The following is an 18502-nucleotide window of genomic DNA, read 5'->3' as shown; positions in this document are numbered from 1 at the left end:
TTTTTTTTTGTTACAGGTTACAGATCTATAACAAAATAATTGGCAAATCTACTCTCTCCTAAGTTCAGAGCTTAGGTATGCCATATAAATCATCTGTATTTCAGAAAAATTCGTGTTTTCCTTGATAACTGTAAGTGCAGAATTTGACTGTCACTTCAGTGGTGCTTGTAAATTCCTTTGTTGGATCTTGCTTCATATTTTCTGGAAACAAGCAATTTATAAGAAAAAAAATGAGAATGATACAGATCTATATATTTATTACCTTTTTCTGCACCATAATTTCTTGATCTTAAATCAAACTTATAGATTCCTAATTTTCAGAGTATCATATGCATAGTCTCCTTCATGGTGTCTGACAGTCCTCTGAAGGTATCACTCATTACCATGGAAATGATAACATGGTCTGTTTTCAAGCTAATTGCTGCATATGACATTAAATTCGGTTCCTTGAGGTTTAAATTGCTCATGCAATACATATTGAACATTAGTTCATGTTCAGTGTATCTGGAATACTCATTATAACAGTCATAAAAATGGTCTGTTTGTGCCTCTGGAGACAAGCAGCTTGACTACCAGGAACCTGCAGGCTACAACATCTGCAGTGGGTTTATGTCCAAAGTGTTTGACACCCAGGATCCGAATCATTAATTAGCAGATGACAGCAGAAGAGAAATTAGCCTTTGTTCCTTTTAGCATAAACTTACTTTAGCATAAAATTCCTAGCTCCTGGGTAGGAAAGTGTGGAAAACCTGCTGAACATAATACTGGACTGTCTATTAAAAGTGTCTTTAGAATTGACAACAGCATTGCATTAGGGATTGCAAAAGTATAATGGACTGTTTGCTAAAAAGAGCCAGACATTGTTTTGGTTTTTTAAATGAGGGTTCATTTTTCTGTTTCTTCCATGACGTTCACATCAGGGATTTGCCTGGGTACTTATAATTCTGCTCCACTGGTGTATAAAAGAGTAGCTGCAAAAAAAAAAAAAAAAGGCCTCCGGGCTTGTGAGTACTTTAAATATGATGTTTTTCCAGCCATTTGCCAGTTTTCAACTTTAAGAGAAAGCATTTGAAAAGTAGAGGTCAGGAAAGCACCATGGGTGGACTTAATTGGCACAGGCTGCTGCTTCACTGGCTTTGGATTAATGTGGAGGTCCTGTGAGTTAAATTTTGTGGGAAAGAATACAGTGATCTTAACAAGAGGTTATAGGGCCATGAATAGGTTCTGGTTTGCATTGCATATCTACATATTACAGATCAAAGGAAGCTCCCTCCTTGAGTTTGTTTCATTAAACAAAGGTAATTTCTGTTAAAGATATTCTAAGATTTCACCACTGAAACCATCAGATCCAGAAGCTTCTTTGTTTCCACTCAGTTTTTGTCTGTTAATGTAAATATTTTTCATGTTCTTCTAATTAAAAATCTATGCTCCATAAGGTTCAGAGCTTTGCCCAGAGATGACTTAAGCACAAATTGTAATGGGGCTTTACAGGACAAAGCTTAAATATGCAGAGGAGGATATTACATTCATCAGGGAGAGTTTCAGTTAAGCAGACAACTAGATTGTTTTTTGCTAGAAACAATTTAAAACATAACGCCTCCCTCCACTAAAAAAGCAAAACAACTGTATCAGCACTGTGTTTCCTTTTCTTCTCTTTTATTCTTTTCCTCTGAAGCATGTCTGCTGAAGAGCCTTGGTTTCACAGGTCATTTCAGACTATGCAGGAGGAAATGAACCATGACTGACGAGTTAGACATCAGGTTTTGAACACCCAGGGTTCACTGATGATCCTCATTTTTTTTAGTCTGGGTACATTACAAATAGGAGCATTAAAATACTGAAGGTAGGCTGTATGAACTTGATACTGGACTTTAAAAAACAGACTCCTGTGTGACTACTGATAACAGATGAGAATTTAATATATCCTTGGAAACAGGGAGTAGGGAACTATTCAAAGATCACTCATATAAGCTGTTTGAATACAGCACTAAAGCAAATGTTATATGACTTGGGCAAAAAACTCACGTAAAGCTAGTATAGAAATTAACCCCTTCAGCTGCCCTCCTCATAAAAACAGAATTCTCCCACACACTCCTGTAATCTTTGGATGTCTGACACTAGCCAGAGGTACCTCGAGAAAGTTTAGCTGTGAAAATTTAACAGTAGTGAATCCCTTTTGTACAGTTTTCATTTTAAAATGCCAATATATTGCTGGGAGCAGAGAGCTTATGGCAGTGTCAGTCCTTCCTTCCCCAAAGAAATCTATGTGCTGTATAAATTATGTTGGAGGAGCTATCTAAGAAATGACATGTGAGGAACTCATTAGGTATCTTCTACAGAAGGTGAAGGTTATTATTTTGTGGACAGTTCTGAACTACACCAAAATCCACGTTGTACACGTTATGACAGACTTTAACTTCAAATATTGCCTCCTGTAGCTGTTAAATAGTGAAAAAGAGAAATTTACTGTCTAATTTGTAGATCTGAATACAGAGCAGAGCCTTTGGAGCTCTTCAGTGCCTTCAAAATTTGGGAATAAAATAAAAGAGTTGAAGAGATGGGCAAAAAAATAATTTTTACCAAATTGAATTTCCTTTTAAATTGCTTATCAATATTTGATTGTGTTGTGATAAATCAATATTCGATTACGTTTTGTGATAAATCACTAAAAAGTGATTTATCTTCAGCACAGAACTTGGTGTCAAATGTGTTGCCCTCAATGGAACTGTGTTGTCTTATGCTACCATGGGTAGCCTTGCATTAGGGCTGATGTAAAAGAGGTGCCAAAGCTCCCCTTTCCCCAGCAGGATGCCTAGGGAGGGTCCTGAGGAGGAATTAGTATCACACCACACTCCTTTCTCAAGCACTTTTAGCAGGGCCCTGCATACCACTGCTGGTTTTTAACCATTTTAACCAATATGTTTTAGGGAGCTAAGACATTTTTTTTTCCCCTCTCTCAGAAATATTGTGCAGGATCTACTGCCAGCTGGCTATTGATTTTAGAAACCTTTTTTCCAGGAAAGAGCCAAGTGACTGAGCCCAATTGTTTATCAGCCAAAGAGTGGCATTCATTTTTCTTACCCTAGAGGAATATTGGAGTCCTGGTGTTACTACATGCAATGAATCAAGTGTGTCAAAACAAAACAGTTTTGGGAGTCCTAAAGGAAAGTCTGCCTCCTTTCCAGGGCTGGGGGTTTTACAACCAATAAGCTGTATTGAACATTCCGTATTTTTGAACATAAACTTTTGAATATGGGTTAAAAGCAGTGAGGTAGAATGATAATTATTTCTGATTCATTAACTGAACAATGTCTTTTCCCCCTCTCCAGTGTTAAAAAGTCTTAGAAGTGTTCTCTGTGTTATGCAGGGTGTGGATTTGAACTAGGTTTGAAGTTCAGTACGTGAAATGTATACAAGAAGTTACTTCAAAAGGCGAGAAGATGAGGAATGGTTCTCTTTTTTTTTTCTTTTTCAAAGACTTATTCACGTGAGGGATGAGATAGTTGTACTCCTACTGTGATGAATACTTAATTCTCTATAAAGTGTGAGTAACATCAGTAATAACTGCACTTGCCTGTAAGTGCTTTAAAACTGGATTGCTTCACATTATTATCTGAGGTAAGACCTAAAGCAGCTGCAAATATTAACCCAGATCTCCTACATACTAATAACTGGACCACTGAGTACCGGGGGTGTAGCTCTTCCTCCTTTGGTTTTACAGATCCATTGAGACTTTTTCCTTCCAGCAAAAGCCATTTAATGAATCAGATCAAATTAAAATAGTTTTGAAATTACTCATACCCCATAATTTAGTGTTGTGCTCTCCCTTCTCTCGTATTTTTCCAGCTTGAAGCAAAAATCTGGGTACCTTCAGAAGATGATTTATTTAGTGCAGTGTGCAGTTCCCTTTGGAAAATGCCCAGTGATCCAACACAACACAGCATTAGTCCCTGCTTTATGTGTGCAGACACAGCTCTAGTAACAGTGAGAATGGCTTTAGGAACAAGAATAGTTCAGCTGTAGTTAGAAATTAATAGTTGTCCATTAAGAAAGGACATGTGTGCAACGTGTTGGTTTAACAGGCTGTGTGAGGAAAGCAGGTGAAATGCTGGCGTGTTTTGCATTCAGTGAAGTCAAAAGTGGAGTTCATAAAATTCATCACAGAATTCCAAATTTTTATTTATAATATAAACAAAAGATTGAAGGGTTAAAGAGCAGTCGCAGAGTTCTGTAATGACTATTTAATATTTGGTGACTTTGCCACTCTCACTGTAGACAGGGAATGTCACACTACAAAAAGTTTGGATCTGTTTCACTCAAGGAGAGTTCAAAAGGTTCTGTCCTTTCAAGTTTACGAGGTGTGTACATAAAATTCAGTTTGTCGGGTTTTGTCACCGGAAAGCGTGTTACTGAAAAAATACAGGGTCTGTATGGAGCATAATTTCTGTCAAGTTCTTTTAAAATATTAAAATCCTATTACTCTTAATGTGCTGGATTACCTGGGGTTTTTCTGGTGAGAATGGAACATCTTGACTCACACTGAAGAGTTTCCATTACCGTTGCCACTAAATATTTATTAGGACGGGGGTGCTCAACGAACTTTGACTTTAAAATCTGACTTTTTTTATCAACCACTTTTATTATTAAGTGAACACAAATGATTGATACCTCAGCATTCAACCAACCAGAGAGACCTACATCATTGTGTACACTGGCACTTCTGCACACACATGAGGGAAGTTGTGCTGGGTGTTGCTTGTGGCATAAAATGGATGTGTGATGCATGGGAGTTTGGAATATGATTATCCAAAGACTTTCATCACAAATACCACTTTTGATTTCTGAGATGAGTAGGAATGCATGATTTTGTGTGTGCAGACATTTTTTTCCTAAATTCTGACAGTCTGTACATACAACTGAGGGTGTGTAAATACGTCGTCAAGGATCTACATCACCTCTGCTCTTCTCAAGTTATTGAACAAACACAAGATTCTTCCCATGATAACCAATAGTACATAGAACTAGAAAAGCACGTTTTTGTAAGTTTGCAAATGTTTTCACTTTTATCCCCAGGAAAAAGAAATATAAAGGGAAATACCTTGTATTTTGGCTCAGTGCCTTTTTAGAAATATGTCTGCTTTTACATTCAAAGGCTCTTTTCCCCTGATGTACAATTCCTTTCTTGGTTCCATGGAAGAAAGTGCGCCAGGTGGAAGGAAAAATTGACCTGAAAATGCAGCTGTCACTTTCTGAGGCTTTTGGTTTTCTTCAGAGTAGTGAACCACTCATGGGGGAAGGAGCAAGCAATGACAGAATTATCAGAAAGTCAATACCCCAGATTTTGTAGTCAGTACAAATCATAAAATGTGTATGTTTAACATAACTTTCACCTTGTAAGCAACTAATCCTTTCTCGTATCTAATAATACCGTAATTTGCTATAATTAAAATCCTTAATGTATATTTGCTGGTTATATGTCTGTGTATAAATGCTCCAAGGCAAAATACATCACTCTGAAAAAGAGTGGACTTGTCTTTGATAAGTGATCTCATATTGCAATTGCCCTTGAGAAAACCACTCTACAGTTCGGATGCAAGCTAAACCAATAAATCCTTTAAATTGCCCTTGAGTTATATGGGTTACACTCATTTTCTAACCTTCTTGGAATGTGCAGTGGTAAATAGAAGTGTCTGTTATACAGCCACCTGAAAGACTGGCTTCTGTTGCCTTTGATTGTGGGAATTTGTAGCTAACCTCTGCTAAAGCCTGAGTGGTTTCTCACAGTCCAACTGCTCTTCATTTGCACTTCCAAATGCAGCAGGGAAGGCAAGTACTTACACTGGGATACAGGATCTTTCCCAAGGCTCCTTCTCTATTATCCAAGTCCAGTACCAGCAAAAAAACCTCCGTTGTCTAAAGTTCTAGTTTAAATTACCATTTTCAGCTCTCTCAAGACTAAGCCATTTTCAGAGAGAAGTTGAACATACCTTGAAACTAACTGGTGTAAGCTATTTAAATGAGTTACTAAACATTACATATATTTAAATGCAGTTTGGCCATCACCTTTTTTCTAGTGTGGGTAAATCCCTGCACATTTACTGTGCAGGAGCAGAGTTTTTAGAGAAATGAGAATACATACAGACTAGCTGCCCTAAATACTTCCACAATCTTTATTTTTCTTGGGCGAAGAATTAGGAGGATTTTTAAGTCATGCCTAGAGTTATTCAAGCTTCAGTTCAATTCCTGAACATGTTTCAAATGACATTCTTCCTTTTAAATTATGTATTTATTTAATCTATGGAAATAAGTAATAGTCTGAATAGAGTTATGAAATCTGGTGTTTGGGGCATTTAGTGCAGTAACATTTGCAGACTGGAAGGTAGACAGAATACGTGTATCAGTATGCTGATAACATGGGAAATTTCTCCAGAGTGAATTTAGATGATGTCAGCATTGCTGCAGCAGTGCTACAGAGCATTCTTTCTAATTTTGATATGGTTATTTTGGAAATCACAAAAGGCAATGCAAAATGCAGAAAAATTGCAAATATAGACAATTTCATCCATTTATGTATGTCTCAGTTCTGATCTAGTAAAAATGTGCTGAATACAGAGCGAAGGAAGCTCTTTTTTAGGGGAAATGATACCCAATGTGCTGAACCAACAATGGAAATGTCCTTTGCAGCAGATATGGAAGGAGAGGGGAAAAAAAAACCCTAATGCTTGAACGCAGCAGTTCTGGGTCAGTGACATATTCTCTGAGCAGATTTAGTTCACATAGTCCTGGGTGCAGCTGAAGAAGCACTTATGTCATTGGGAACTTGATAAAAATAAAAACTGAGGAGTGAAGTTCCACCTAGTTTCATCTAGAAGTTGTACCAGATGCTGGCTGCTAATGGAGACATCTGCTGAGGGAAGGCAGTGTCTGGGAAAAGGGAAGTCTGTAGGGAGTGAGCTGGGCATTTGTTGTCAGCGTTTGCTTTTTATATCTGCTTGTTAATATAGCTGCATTTCAGCAGTCCAGAAGGGTTTTCTCGACAGGAAACAAAAATTTGACTGAAACTTGATAAGAACATTTTTCTTTAGCACTTGATTTGCATTTGCTATGTGGTAAATTTAGGTGTTTTTTCCCTCCCCATGCAATTCTCATTATGGTGTAGTCAGAATATAATTAATTTTTTTAATTAATTAGACAGATTGTAGTGGGAAGAGGTAGAAATGTTTATATTTGTGTTTGGTAATGCTTTCTATTATAAATTACACTGGGATCTTTGAAAAATCTCTTGGCTACCTGTAGTTCCCAGAGACTCTGTAAAAAGCAAAGAGTGAAGCTGTGAAGTTGGTGATGTTTCTTCACTGTTCCAGTATTTCAATTCTTCATTTAAAGATGAAGCAGCCACGGAATCAGTGTCCAAATGCAAGCATGGCACACATCTGTAGTTTGTCTTTCAGTTTGTACTTCCTCCTTGCCACAGGAAGGTCACGACCTTGTCTTGATCAAGAATTGAGTAACTGAGTGTCCTGAGCTCTGGCAAACAGGATGATGCAAACAGGAGCCAAATGTGATGAGCCTTGGTATGGTCTCTGGATCAACAAAAATTACAGCTTCTGAACTGAGATTCTGAAATGATAGATGAAAATCAAATAGCATTGTGTTTATGCACCATTTTAGGCACTGAGTGAGTGAACACTGGTAGAAAGAATGGGGCAAATTGCCTGAATGTTTCGTCATAGGTCTTATATGTTTTCTGAAATAGAAATGTTAAGTGAAAACCACCGAAGATTTAATTAAGAATTGATTCAAATCTCACCAAAGTTCTGCACACCAGTCAGATAATTTTCCGAATGGATGAATGATGTGGTAATTAATAAGTATAATTCCTATTAACCTAAAATGTCTACTATGAACATAAAATTTTAAATCCAAAAGAAATCACATAGTTAAACCTAACGCAAAAAAATAAAGCTTGCCTGTTTGGCTGATCATCATGTCATCCATCAGAGTCTATCCATTCACACGTTATTCTGTTCCTTCCGATCTATTACTGAGGAATTGTCAAACCATAGATATCACAGTCAGTTTTTATTGGACAGTTAAATTTTATTAAGCTTAATTGTATGAAGATTGGCTTCATACAGACTTTGTAAAGAGAGAAATCAATATGGTCCAATGAGAATAGCAGCTGTTACTTATTATGCACTAATTTTTATAAATAGTTTGAGTACTTTATTGAGGGAAACAGAAGGAAGCATTTCATAGGATAAAGAATTGTTGAAATAATATTTATAGCTCTGTATGTCATCTGTGAAAGGACAGACACAAACTATTGTGATATATTGCAATGTTTTCTGTGTATAGTTCTTTCTGGGTAACTTTCTGTGATTGAATCTGAGAGGATTATATATCTCTTATCTAGGTTAGCAACATTTTTACTTTTACATCTCTTTCCTTTATTTTGCACTTCTTTTTCTTTAAAATCTATAAATTTTTTTCACCATTTCTCTTTAATGTTTCACAAGCTAGTGGATTTTTGAAACTGCAAGTTCTCTTGTTTCCCAGGTACTTCTGTCTGTTCCTCATAATTTGTATTCACCAGTTGTTTTACGTTTTGTTACTCCAAATTTCCCTCACGTAAACTATGCTGAAAGCAATATTGATTAAATTTATATTGGATAAAGTTAATCGGTGAACTCTACTGAAGTAAGTCATTAAACAGTGAAATAGACTTGCAAAGGATACACACTGAGAGTTTTGTCATGTAAAGTAGAAATATTTCAATTCTATACCAATTGAGATAACAGTGTGGATAGAATGAGATTTTCTATAATTTTCTATAGATTTCATGATGTTGTTAGGTTATTTTTTTTAATTAAACCACAAAATTAAAGGTAAAATTCCAAAGCAGCTATGGGATTAAATTATGCAAGTAGCTGCAAAAAGCAACGTTAACCTGACTGTATTGTAAGAGATTTTGGAAAAAAGGCATTTCTGGTTATCTGAGGAGACTAATGTAACAGTGCTGTAGTTAAGGGTAATAACACTGAGGTCTTAGTCAAAAGTTTGAGATATGCAATCAGGAATTAGACCAAAGTTACTAAAATGGACATAAATGATGAAGAATATCAGAACTGAAAAGGGTAAAGTGAGAAAAAGAACAGTTTTGTGTGCTAAATTGAAAAAACTAAATCCTGTAGAACTAATCTGAAAAATCAACTCTACATACAGAAGATAAGTCCATGTTTATGCAGTCTGTATCTGAATAGTTGTAAAGAATTTAGTCACTTCCTTTCCAGAAGAGGTCTGTTCCATATTACAGCAGGGTTCATTGCTGTGGGCATCGTGCCTACTGAATAACAAGTTGAAGAAGGAAAAAGGCTCAACACACCCATCTGTGTGTCTGGGCAGAGGAATTATTTTTATGGGAAGTTAATCACAGTGATTATGTGAAGTTAATCACAGTCCTTCCTCTCAAATCTTTGGGCTTTGTTGCCTGTGCACTTTTTTAGTGGATGTATGCAAGTTGCTTTTTTCTTCGGGTCGTTTTTTTTCGGTGTCACGTTGTTCATGATGATTCAACTTGCTGCTTCATTTCCTGGGGCCAGGCATCCATGCCAGCTGCAAGTTTTCAGAAATCTCCTTTTGCTCCTCTGCTCATTGATGGGAACTGAAATTTGCATCTTTTCCCTGATGAGTCATTGATTCTACACTGCCAAGAGTCTGCCGAAAAGATACGAGTTTGTTTTGGTTTATTTATGATAAATGCATTAAAAAATCTGATGAAATAGAAAAATCCTTCTCTGCGGGGCTGCTCTTGATCTGCTCATCCCCCAACCTGTATTGATACCTGGGACTGTCCCAGTTCATGTGCAGCACCTTGCACTTGGTCTTATTAAACTTGGTGAGATTCACATGCACCCACTTCTTGAGCTTGTCCAGGTCCCTCTGGATGTCATCCCGTCCTTCAGGTGTGTCACCTGCACCACTCAGCTTGGTGTCATCTGCAGACTTGCTGAGAGTGTGCTCAATCCCTTCAGCTGTGTCATTAATGAAGATATTAAATAACACTGATCCCAATATGGACCCCTGAGGGCACCACTTGTCACTGATGTCCCATCAGGACTCTGAGCTGTTGACCACGACCCTCTGGATGTGCCCAGCCAATCGATTCCTTATCCACCCTAACAGTCCACCCATCAAATCCATCCCTCTGCAATTTAGGATGTTGTGGGGGACCATGTCAAAGCCTTTACAGAAGTCCAGATAAATGACATCTGTAGCCTTTCCCTTGTCCAGTGACCCAGTCACTCCACCATAGAAGGCCACTGGGTTGGTCAGGCAGGACTCACCCTTGGTGAAGCCGTGCTGGCTGTCCCAAATCACCTCCCTGTCCTCCCTGTGCCTCAGCACAACTTCTGGGAGGATCTGTTCCATGGCCTTCCCAGCACAGAGGGGAGGCTGACAGGTTGGTAGTTCCCAGGGTAGCCTTTTTTAAAGGTGAGTACAATGATTCCCTTTTTTCCTGGATCTTCACCTGACTGCCACGACTTACAAATATCATGGTGTGTGGCTTAGTAATTACATCAACCAATTCCCTCAGGACTCTGGGATGCATCTCATTGGGTCACGTTGACTTGTGCATGTTCAAGTTCCTCAGGTGATCATGAACCTGATCTATAATAATCAAATATTTTGCACAGCTAGTGGTCAGGTAAGGAAAAATGTTCCTCATCTGCTCCTAAATCCCCAGGTTTTGTGTTCAGGATTTTTCCTCCCTGTCCCAGTCTGAAACACAGTGTTTGAGATAATGCTGAAATACAAAGCATGTAATGTGGGTTAACTGTGGAGAACAGTTGTATCTGACAAAGGCTGGATTTTAGCAAGAGCATATCTGCTGATCCACCTAATGCTTTTTTCCCAAATGTAATAGCTAATGCAGAACTGAGTGAAATGATATACAAGTAGTTGAAACTCGGGTTGGATGCTATCATAATACATTTTATATATATATGCTATAATTATATATACCCTATATGTACCAAACTTTATCTAGATACTCATTTGTCCTGACATAGTACATGTGAGAAATAAATTCAATCCTTATTTTGAAGCTCAACTTCCAGTGTTTGAGGCAGTAACAGTCACAGGTGGAGTGATCTCTGGGATGTGAATCTTTCTAGTTACTGAATACTTGCCTCAGTTGTTATTCCAAAAATTAGCATCGATTGGGATGTTTATTAATATCTTAAGTATTAAGTCATGTCAGCAGAAGAGTAAAAACAGCTGACTAAGCTTAAAACTAGAAGTGACTAACATTCCCTTGAAAACAGATTATATTGAAATTTACCCTGGCACTACATTAATAAGCTGATGGTAAAAATGAAACAACTTAGAATCAGAGCACTACAAATGACTGTAACATGCAGAGTGTTGCTAAATTGTTCTCTTTCACAATGAACATTTATAAAAGCACTTTAATGTGCTGAAATGATAAATATTCATATGTTGACAATGGCACTTAATTTTGCAGAAAGGTGTCAACTGGTGTAACCTAATATTCAGAGAACAAATGTGATATGTGTATAATTTCATAGTGGAGTGAGGGGTGGTGCCATCATCCTTAAAGACCCATGTGCTTCATTCTGGCAGGTACCTATATAGAGATGAGGTGTCCTTTCATTTTAAATCTTCTCTGACTTCAACAGAAGTTTTCTGATTAGATCTTCTAATATCTGGTTCAACTGCTTTCCATCTTACATTTTTTCTTAATTAGATAAAAAATCTCATTCAGTAATCAGAGAAGTGTGCTTGTATTCACCAGGATAAAATTTCTGTATTTCTGTTTATATGTTTTGTAACTGATACATTGTCAAATATGAACTAGAAGGTGAAAATATTTATTTTTTTTTATTAATCTAACATTAGCTTTGGAAAATATGTTATGCTTTTCATATAATAACACAGCTGCAGAGTATGGGTGTGCTGATGTGGAAAAGTGACGTGGTTGAAACCTTCCAAAGAATGCTTATCAAATACACGTGAGACTAAAATTTGGTTATCTATAATTAAAGAAGGGAAGAATAAGAAAACCAATCAACCATAGATCTTTCCCTTAACCCAGTTCTGAGAATCCTGTTAATATTAAGGAAGTGTAAAAGTGAAGATACGTTCAATTTTGTGGAGAATGTGAGAGCTGTTGAATAATCTAAGTGATTCATGGTTAGACCACTGTATTTGCAAATTCACCCTTTTTCACTTGAATTGCACTTTTTTGGTTTAAATTACCAATTTGAACCAAGAAGTTCTCAGCGTAGAAAATGAGGTGGCCAAAACAGACAGCCTGATCTGAGGGTTTGTTTGTTATCACACGGTGCAGAGTTGAATTAATGTATATGTATTTATGTATAAATATATGGGCACTGTTCTTGGACACAATGCAGTCAGAGCTTGATGTCAGAGGTAATATTGCCCAGAATTAAAAACCCTTGAGGACCTAATAATTAATAGATCTGATAGCTGTGTCTTGTATCTCCATTCTTCAATCCTTTCTTTAAAAAAATACCTTCTGATCGTGTTACAACCACCCTCCCCCCAAAGGTGAGGGTAACTGAGGTTCTTGTAAATATATCCCTTGGGGCAAATTAGAGGGAATTAGGCACTGGATGAGTGGTAGGTGTGTGTATATATGTATATATTTTAGAGCAATATGGTTGCAAGGAGGCACGTAGCTGTTCTCATTATTATTATCTATAGTAATACAACAATATAAAAGTATAAAGCTGTCACTTAAGAAAACGTCTAAGGAAAAGAAAGAAAGGGCAAGTGGAGAGGAAAGATATCCCCATCCTTGGATCCAATGACAAGACTTGAGTGTTGCAGTTCCTTCTGTGTCTTTGGCAGTGTTTGAGATGGGCAGCTGTGCTCTTTAAGTCCTTAGAAATAGTTCTGAGGGCTTGGTTTGGTTTGTGACTCTCTGTGGTAAGCTGATTGTTGGCTTTTTGTCTCTACCTCTCTGCATAGTGTGTCATAAAAGATAACAAGCGTGCATAGTTTACATTAATTTTAATATAAGGACACTGGAAATGTCCTAGATTGTGCAGATTGCTGTTTATCAGGTAATAGAGTGAAACCTGTGCCAACTGAATGCCCATGGGGCAGCACAGCTGGCAGCTTGGGACAGACAGATGACCATTAAATGCTCGAGCTCACCTGGAATTTGGGGAGAGGGTACTTCAAAGTGATTGTTAAAACACAGCATTACCAGCAGCACATAATTTTTTTTAAAACACTGAGTTTGATTTTAAACAAAAGCCTGACGTATCAATAGCAAAAAGAGACCATCAAGACTAATGCACATTTTGTGTTGCTTGAAAAGTAATGGAAGTGATGACCTTATTGAAACGACTTGATCACTTCAGCAGGAGGAAATTCCTCCTTGGCATCTGTTCATTGGCAAATGAAACTGGGGGTATTCTCTGAAGCTTGTCAGGCTGACTGCACATAATGTTACTGCTCAGGTGAGCCAGCTCTGTTACAGTGATGTATTCCTTCTTTAAAATCCCATGCAGCTGAAGTGGTAGCCAAAAAAACCCTGTAGATGTTTCTGTATAAAACATAAGCAGGATATTTTATTTATATTGCAGGTAAGGACCAGAATGCTTATATTTATCATGTATTCTAGCACTTGCTAGATTTGATTCATATAGTTCCTATCATACAGTTTGATAGAAAAATTTGAGCCAAACCCTCCATGTGAATAATGCTAAATCCTGTAAGGTTCACAGTCTTGGCATACAGATTTTCCTGTAAACCCACATGTGTTTGGCTACGTGACCACTATTAGAGAGAACTTATTTTTCATCACAGAATGGTTTGGGTTAGAAGGGACCTTAAAGATCATCTAGCTCCAACCCCTCTGCCATGGCAAGGTAAACCTTCCAGCAGAGCAGGTTGCCCAAAGCCCCATTCAGCTGGCCTTGAACTCCTGTTTTGATAACATCAGGTATCCATACCAAGGATAACTCCAGTACCTAGGAGTGCTGTTTAGTGACCAGCAGGGAAGCACAGCTCAATCCTGGAGTCATCTCCTTTCACTGACTTCACTCCTTGTCTTACTCAGAGGTGCTTCTTGTTGCCCCACTAGACCTGCAATTTTTCCTTTCCTCTTGTGGGTGAAGGTAATCAAAATGATCCAAACATAATCAAAATGGTCTGAAACCGCCGTTTCTTGAAGTAACATTCATCCACACGCTGAAAGAAAAAGCAAAACTCCCCAAGGGAACTATTTTACTGGTGAGTTTTTTAGTCTCCCAGCTGTGAAATGCGTCAGAAATATCGTGGTTTTTATTTTACCATCCTGGGAAAGCTTAATTTTTGTGTGTGTGTGTAATCTCCCACCTCTTTTTCATTTCAACTTTCCTCCAAAAGAGAGCTTCTACTGTAAAATTCAACAGCTGACCTAACAGTTGTGCTCAAGACTTTAACTGAAAGTGTTGAGTGCTTTGTTGCAAACCACAACACCTCAGTTCTTATTGTGCAGCAGAAATGGTTTCATCAGAAGTGCAGACTGAAAAAACTGTATACTTTCTAGTTTGCAACATTCTGTCAGAGCTGAATGTAATTATTACTGAAACTTCAATATAATATTGAGATTCTTTGCTGAATGTCTTGTGTTGATGAAAGAGATGTTTTAGTCCCTGTAGTCTCTTCTAGTTGTTTATAGCATCATTTAATACAGAATAATTTTATTTTTTCATAAATATCATATATATTTTATGAGCTGTCTATTTTTAAAGTAGATAGTACTGATATTAGATAGCAAATATAATTTGCTTTTCTGGGTTTCTTTGCTGAAGTGTGTATTCAAAATCCATTACTGTTAAGATTCCTGCTTAATTTCAAGGTCTTGAATCTCATGGTAAAATGCTAGTGATGTGTTGCAAATCTCAGTTCTTTTCCCTCCCTTTTTAGAAGCAGAGGTACTGCAAGAAGGGGAAAAAAAAAATAAAATCAAGTTGTAATAGGAATAGGTGTTTCAATTCACTGATTGGTCTTCCTCAAAACAGAAATTTTAATGAAAAAGTATGTTGCTTTAGCATTAACTGTAATGTTTGCCTTTTTTTTCTGAAACAGAGTGTGAGAGTTGGGTTTGTATTTCGTTCAGTGTAAAGCAATATGAATTGGATTTATTTCACTGTGGACCTTATAAAAGCTTTAAAATATACGATTACATTCCAAGTAAAAATTACCACTTTGGAAAGGATACAATATTTTGATTTATTCTTTAATTAATAAGTAGTTTTGATTCCCCTGAGCATATTTGTCAATTCTAATTTATACTGTAAGGAGGTTTAAGCGAGAAGAAATTATGGAATGGATTAAACTTTACTAAGTTAAAATAGATTTGAATTGTTCTTCCTTCAGATTACTGGAGGTCTCAAAACTTCACACTTGCAAAGTTTTGCTTTGTTTCTTGCACAGAATATATCTTTTAAAGTAGGAAGAGTCTCACACTGTGTGCCATCACTCGTGCTAAATACATCCTTTCTGCCTCCTGCTCCTCCCAGACAATGCATCATTTGCAGTGTTTGGGTTTGATGATTTGCACACTCAGAAGCAGCACATCATTTTGACATCTAAACCACCAATTTATCTGTGTTAGGAGAAATCAAGTTATACAGGTGAACAGTGGGACACAGTCTAATTTGGAATCTATAAGGGGCGTTGGAATTAATTAAATTTGGGTGAACAGAGACTGTTTTCAGAGGCATTGACTAATGCTTTGAGATGATGTCATGCTTTTATTTTCTGTGTTAGACAGGGCTATGAAGAACTGGAAAGGCAGCTGAAAGAAGTCTTCAAGGAAAGGAGCAACATACTTCACCAGCTGCTAAAGACTTCTAAAGAACTTCAGGGAATTAAAGTAAACCTTCAGGTTAGGTTCTGTCTCAGTTTTTATAGAATTACTACTTACCTATATTACTTACTTATATTTTCTTACTGATATCTGTTAATTACAAAAAAAAAATATGTTTCTGGTTTGTTTGGTTTTAAACATTAAATATGTGAATAATTATTATTTCGTCTATTTTGTTGGGTTTGTAGTTATTATAAACACAGTGTTTTCATGGCAAATTTTACCCTAGTGAGTTGGGCCCTCCCTTTGTCTACTCAATAGCCATGAAGTAACAAGTAGGTTGAATATGCTGCTCTGGATTTGAGGTCCCAAAACCACCAGATATTCAGCTAAGAGTGCACTTGTCTTTTCCCAGAGGAGTCTGTTGGTGTGGTGAAAACTCATTATCAGCTGAGATTTGTCTCTGTGTTTCATGCCTTTTTAAGGGACGCTGTTTTTCTGACAACACATTTTTGTCTCCATGTTGATGGAAGCTAGATGGGAAAAATAAAAGGAGGGAAAGCACTGTACCTCTTCACAGGAGAATTATAGTGCTGTGTATCAGTACTGTGCTGTATTATATTATTGTGTTATGTTGTCTTATATTCCAGACTTCTCTGGTTTTAATTAATGGGGGTTTTTTGAGTGCTTTGTCACTCTTTATTGTTGTAGGGTTTTTCTTCTTACCTTTTAGGGAAATGTGCTTCTCCTTGAAGCAAAGTTATTTTAGAATGCAGCACAGCCTAAGGCAGTGTTCAGCAAAATTACCCTGTGAGATGTTTTAGGCTCAGCACTGCAGGCATCCAGATATGAGCAAAGAGCTGTAATATTATCTTCTGTATGTACACACTGACCTTTTTCAGACAATTCTAATGCTTTTAGTGATTTGGCTGTTTCTAAATGTACTTATTTGATGAGCTCTCCTTAATTACTGGAAAAACAGCTGTGTACATTTAGCTGTGCTTGAGTCACAATAAAAAAAGTCAGTCTATCCCTCCATTTTTCATAAGTGGTAATTTATTAACAGGGGGCAAATTAATAATTTCATGGATGAATAATTAAAAATCTCTTTGCTAATAGAGTTTTTTCATTGCTATCAGTCTTTGAAAAATGACGAAGCATCAACCAAAAGTGACGTACAGAAACTCCTAGAACTGGGAATAAAGCAAAGGTAAGACCCTCACCTCCCTCCTTCTCTTGCCATTTCCTGACTGAAAACTGCCAGACTGGCAAATTTCACCTTTCTTTTGCTTTATAAACACTACTGTGTTCCAGAGTCTGCTGGTTGTAACAGCGAAAGAAAGGCAGGGAATGCTCTTTTTGAAGCAAATAATGGATTTGCTGATATTGGACATATGGTAGGAAAAGATACTAAAATGCTATGAAGAGACATCTGCTAAAGGAAGGCATTTTGAATTTCTCAGGAAGATTTAGTCATGAAATTTTCCTTAAGAAAGAAAATCAGACTTTTTAGAAATTTAAATTGTTAAAATGTCTCAAGATCTGAATTTAGAGATGATGATATAATATATTTATATATATATTTACTCAGGCCTCTTAATTAAATGTTCATGCATGCAGACACTCCAAATCAGTGGACACTGTGCAAGGAGTACTTGCACTGGATGATCTATGAGGAAAGGATTTAAGAGGAGAGAGAAGTATTCACTTCAAATTATTCATTGAGCACTTAAAAAGTAATGAGTTTCCATGGCTGGGAATGCAGGTTCCCAGCCTAGTCCTTAGTCTCAGATTTCCTAGTGCTTCATTGCAAGTAAGTCTCATCATTCTGTGTCTCTTAATTCTTGGAATTCTGACCAGCAAATAGAAACATCAATACAATTTTAATAACAAGAAAACATAACTATAGTGACTGCTTTTGCTGAAAAGATAGTATATAATGTATGCATCTCGACTTCATATTTTTCCTTAGTAAAAACATATAGTAAGAAACTTTATTAATTTCATACTTCTTTCATTGTTAGAAATGCAATAATTAATTTCCATGGCCACGTTATTGTTGATGTTGTATTTATTAGAACTACATAAGAAATTGCATTGTTATAGAGAAGCTGTGTGAGACAACGACCTTCAAGTCTTCAACACACAACATTTAAGATCCACACTACAATACCAGTAGAAGTCCTTATTTTTACTGTGATAAAGGAGGGTCAAATACATAAGGATCTTTCAGGTATTCCAGACTAATTTATTAAATGATAAAGGCAAGACTTCAGCTAATGTCCTATTTAAACACTCAGGTGGCTTGGGTGTAGTTTAAGGTGGACATCTCAGCTGTCCTTGGCACAGACTCCATCCTTCATCATACATGGAGGTGGTTTTTTGGTGGTTTGATTGTTGAGCAACTTTCTTTTATGAAATGGGATGTTTAGTAAACAGATAGTCGTTGCAGATGGGAAAACTGAGTCTGCTAAGAGAAAATTCTACTACATACTACAAGTATGCTTCCTAATCTCTCCCTTTAAGCACCACTTACAGTCTCTCAAGGTCCACCCAAAAATACCTGTTGACTTTTGCTTCTTGGGAATCCAGCCACTGAGTATCCTGCACAAAAGCAGCTCCCAGAGACAGAGACTAGATCAGTGCAAC

General features: G+C 37.0%; 1 protein-coding gene across 1 annotated transcript in view; it reads left to right on the top strand.

Moving 5' to 3' along the window:
• LUZP2 (leucine zipper protein 2) overlaps positions 1-18502 on the top strand; it is a 121546-nt gene that overhangs the window by 34892 nt on the left and 68152 nt on the right. Inside the window, exons 2-3 of the mRNA XM_029963807.1 lie at positions 15814-15931; positions 16993-17063. Of these exons, the coding sequence (XP_029819667.1) occupies positions 15814-15931; positions 16993-17063 (189 nt within the window). The remainder of the gene's footprint in view (positions 1-15813; positions 15932-16992; positions 17064-18502) is intronic.

Source organism: Manacus vitellinus, unplaced genomic scaffold (assembly GCF_001715985.3).
Source record: "Manacus vitellinus isolate BGI_N305 unplaced genomic scaffold, ASM171598v3 scaffold_63_pilon, whole genome shotgun sequence".
In the NCBI taxonomy this organism is placed as follows: Eukaryota; Metazoa; Chordata; class Aves; order Passeriformes; family Pipridae; genus Manacus; species Manacus vitellinus.
This window is presented reverse-complemented; position numbering and strand designations above follow the sequence as displayed.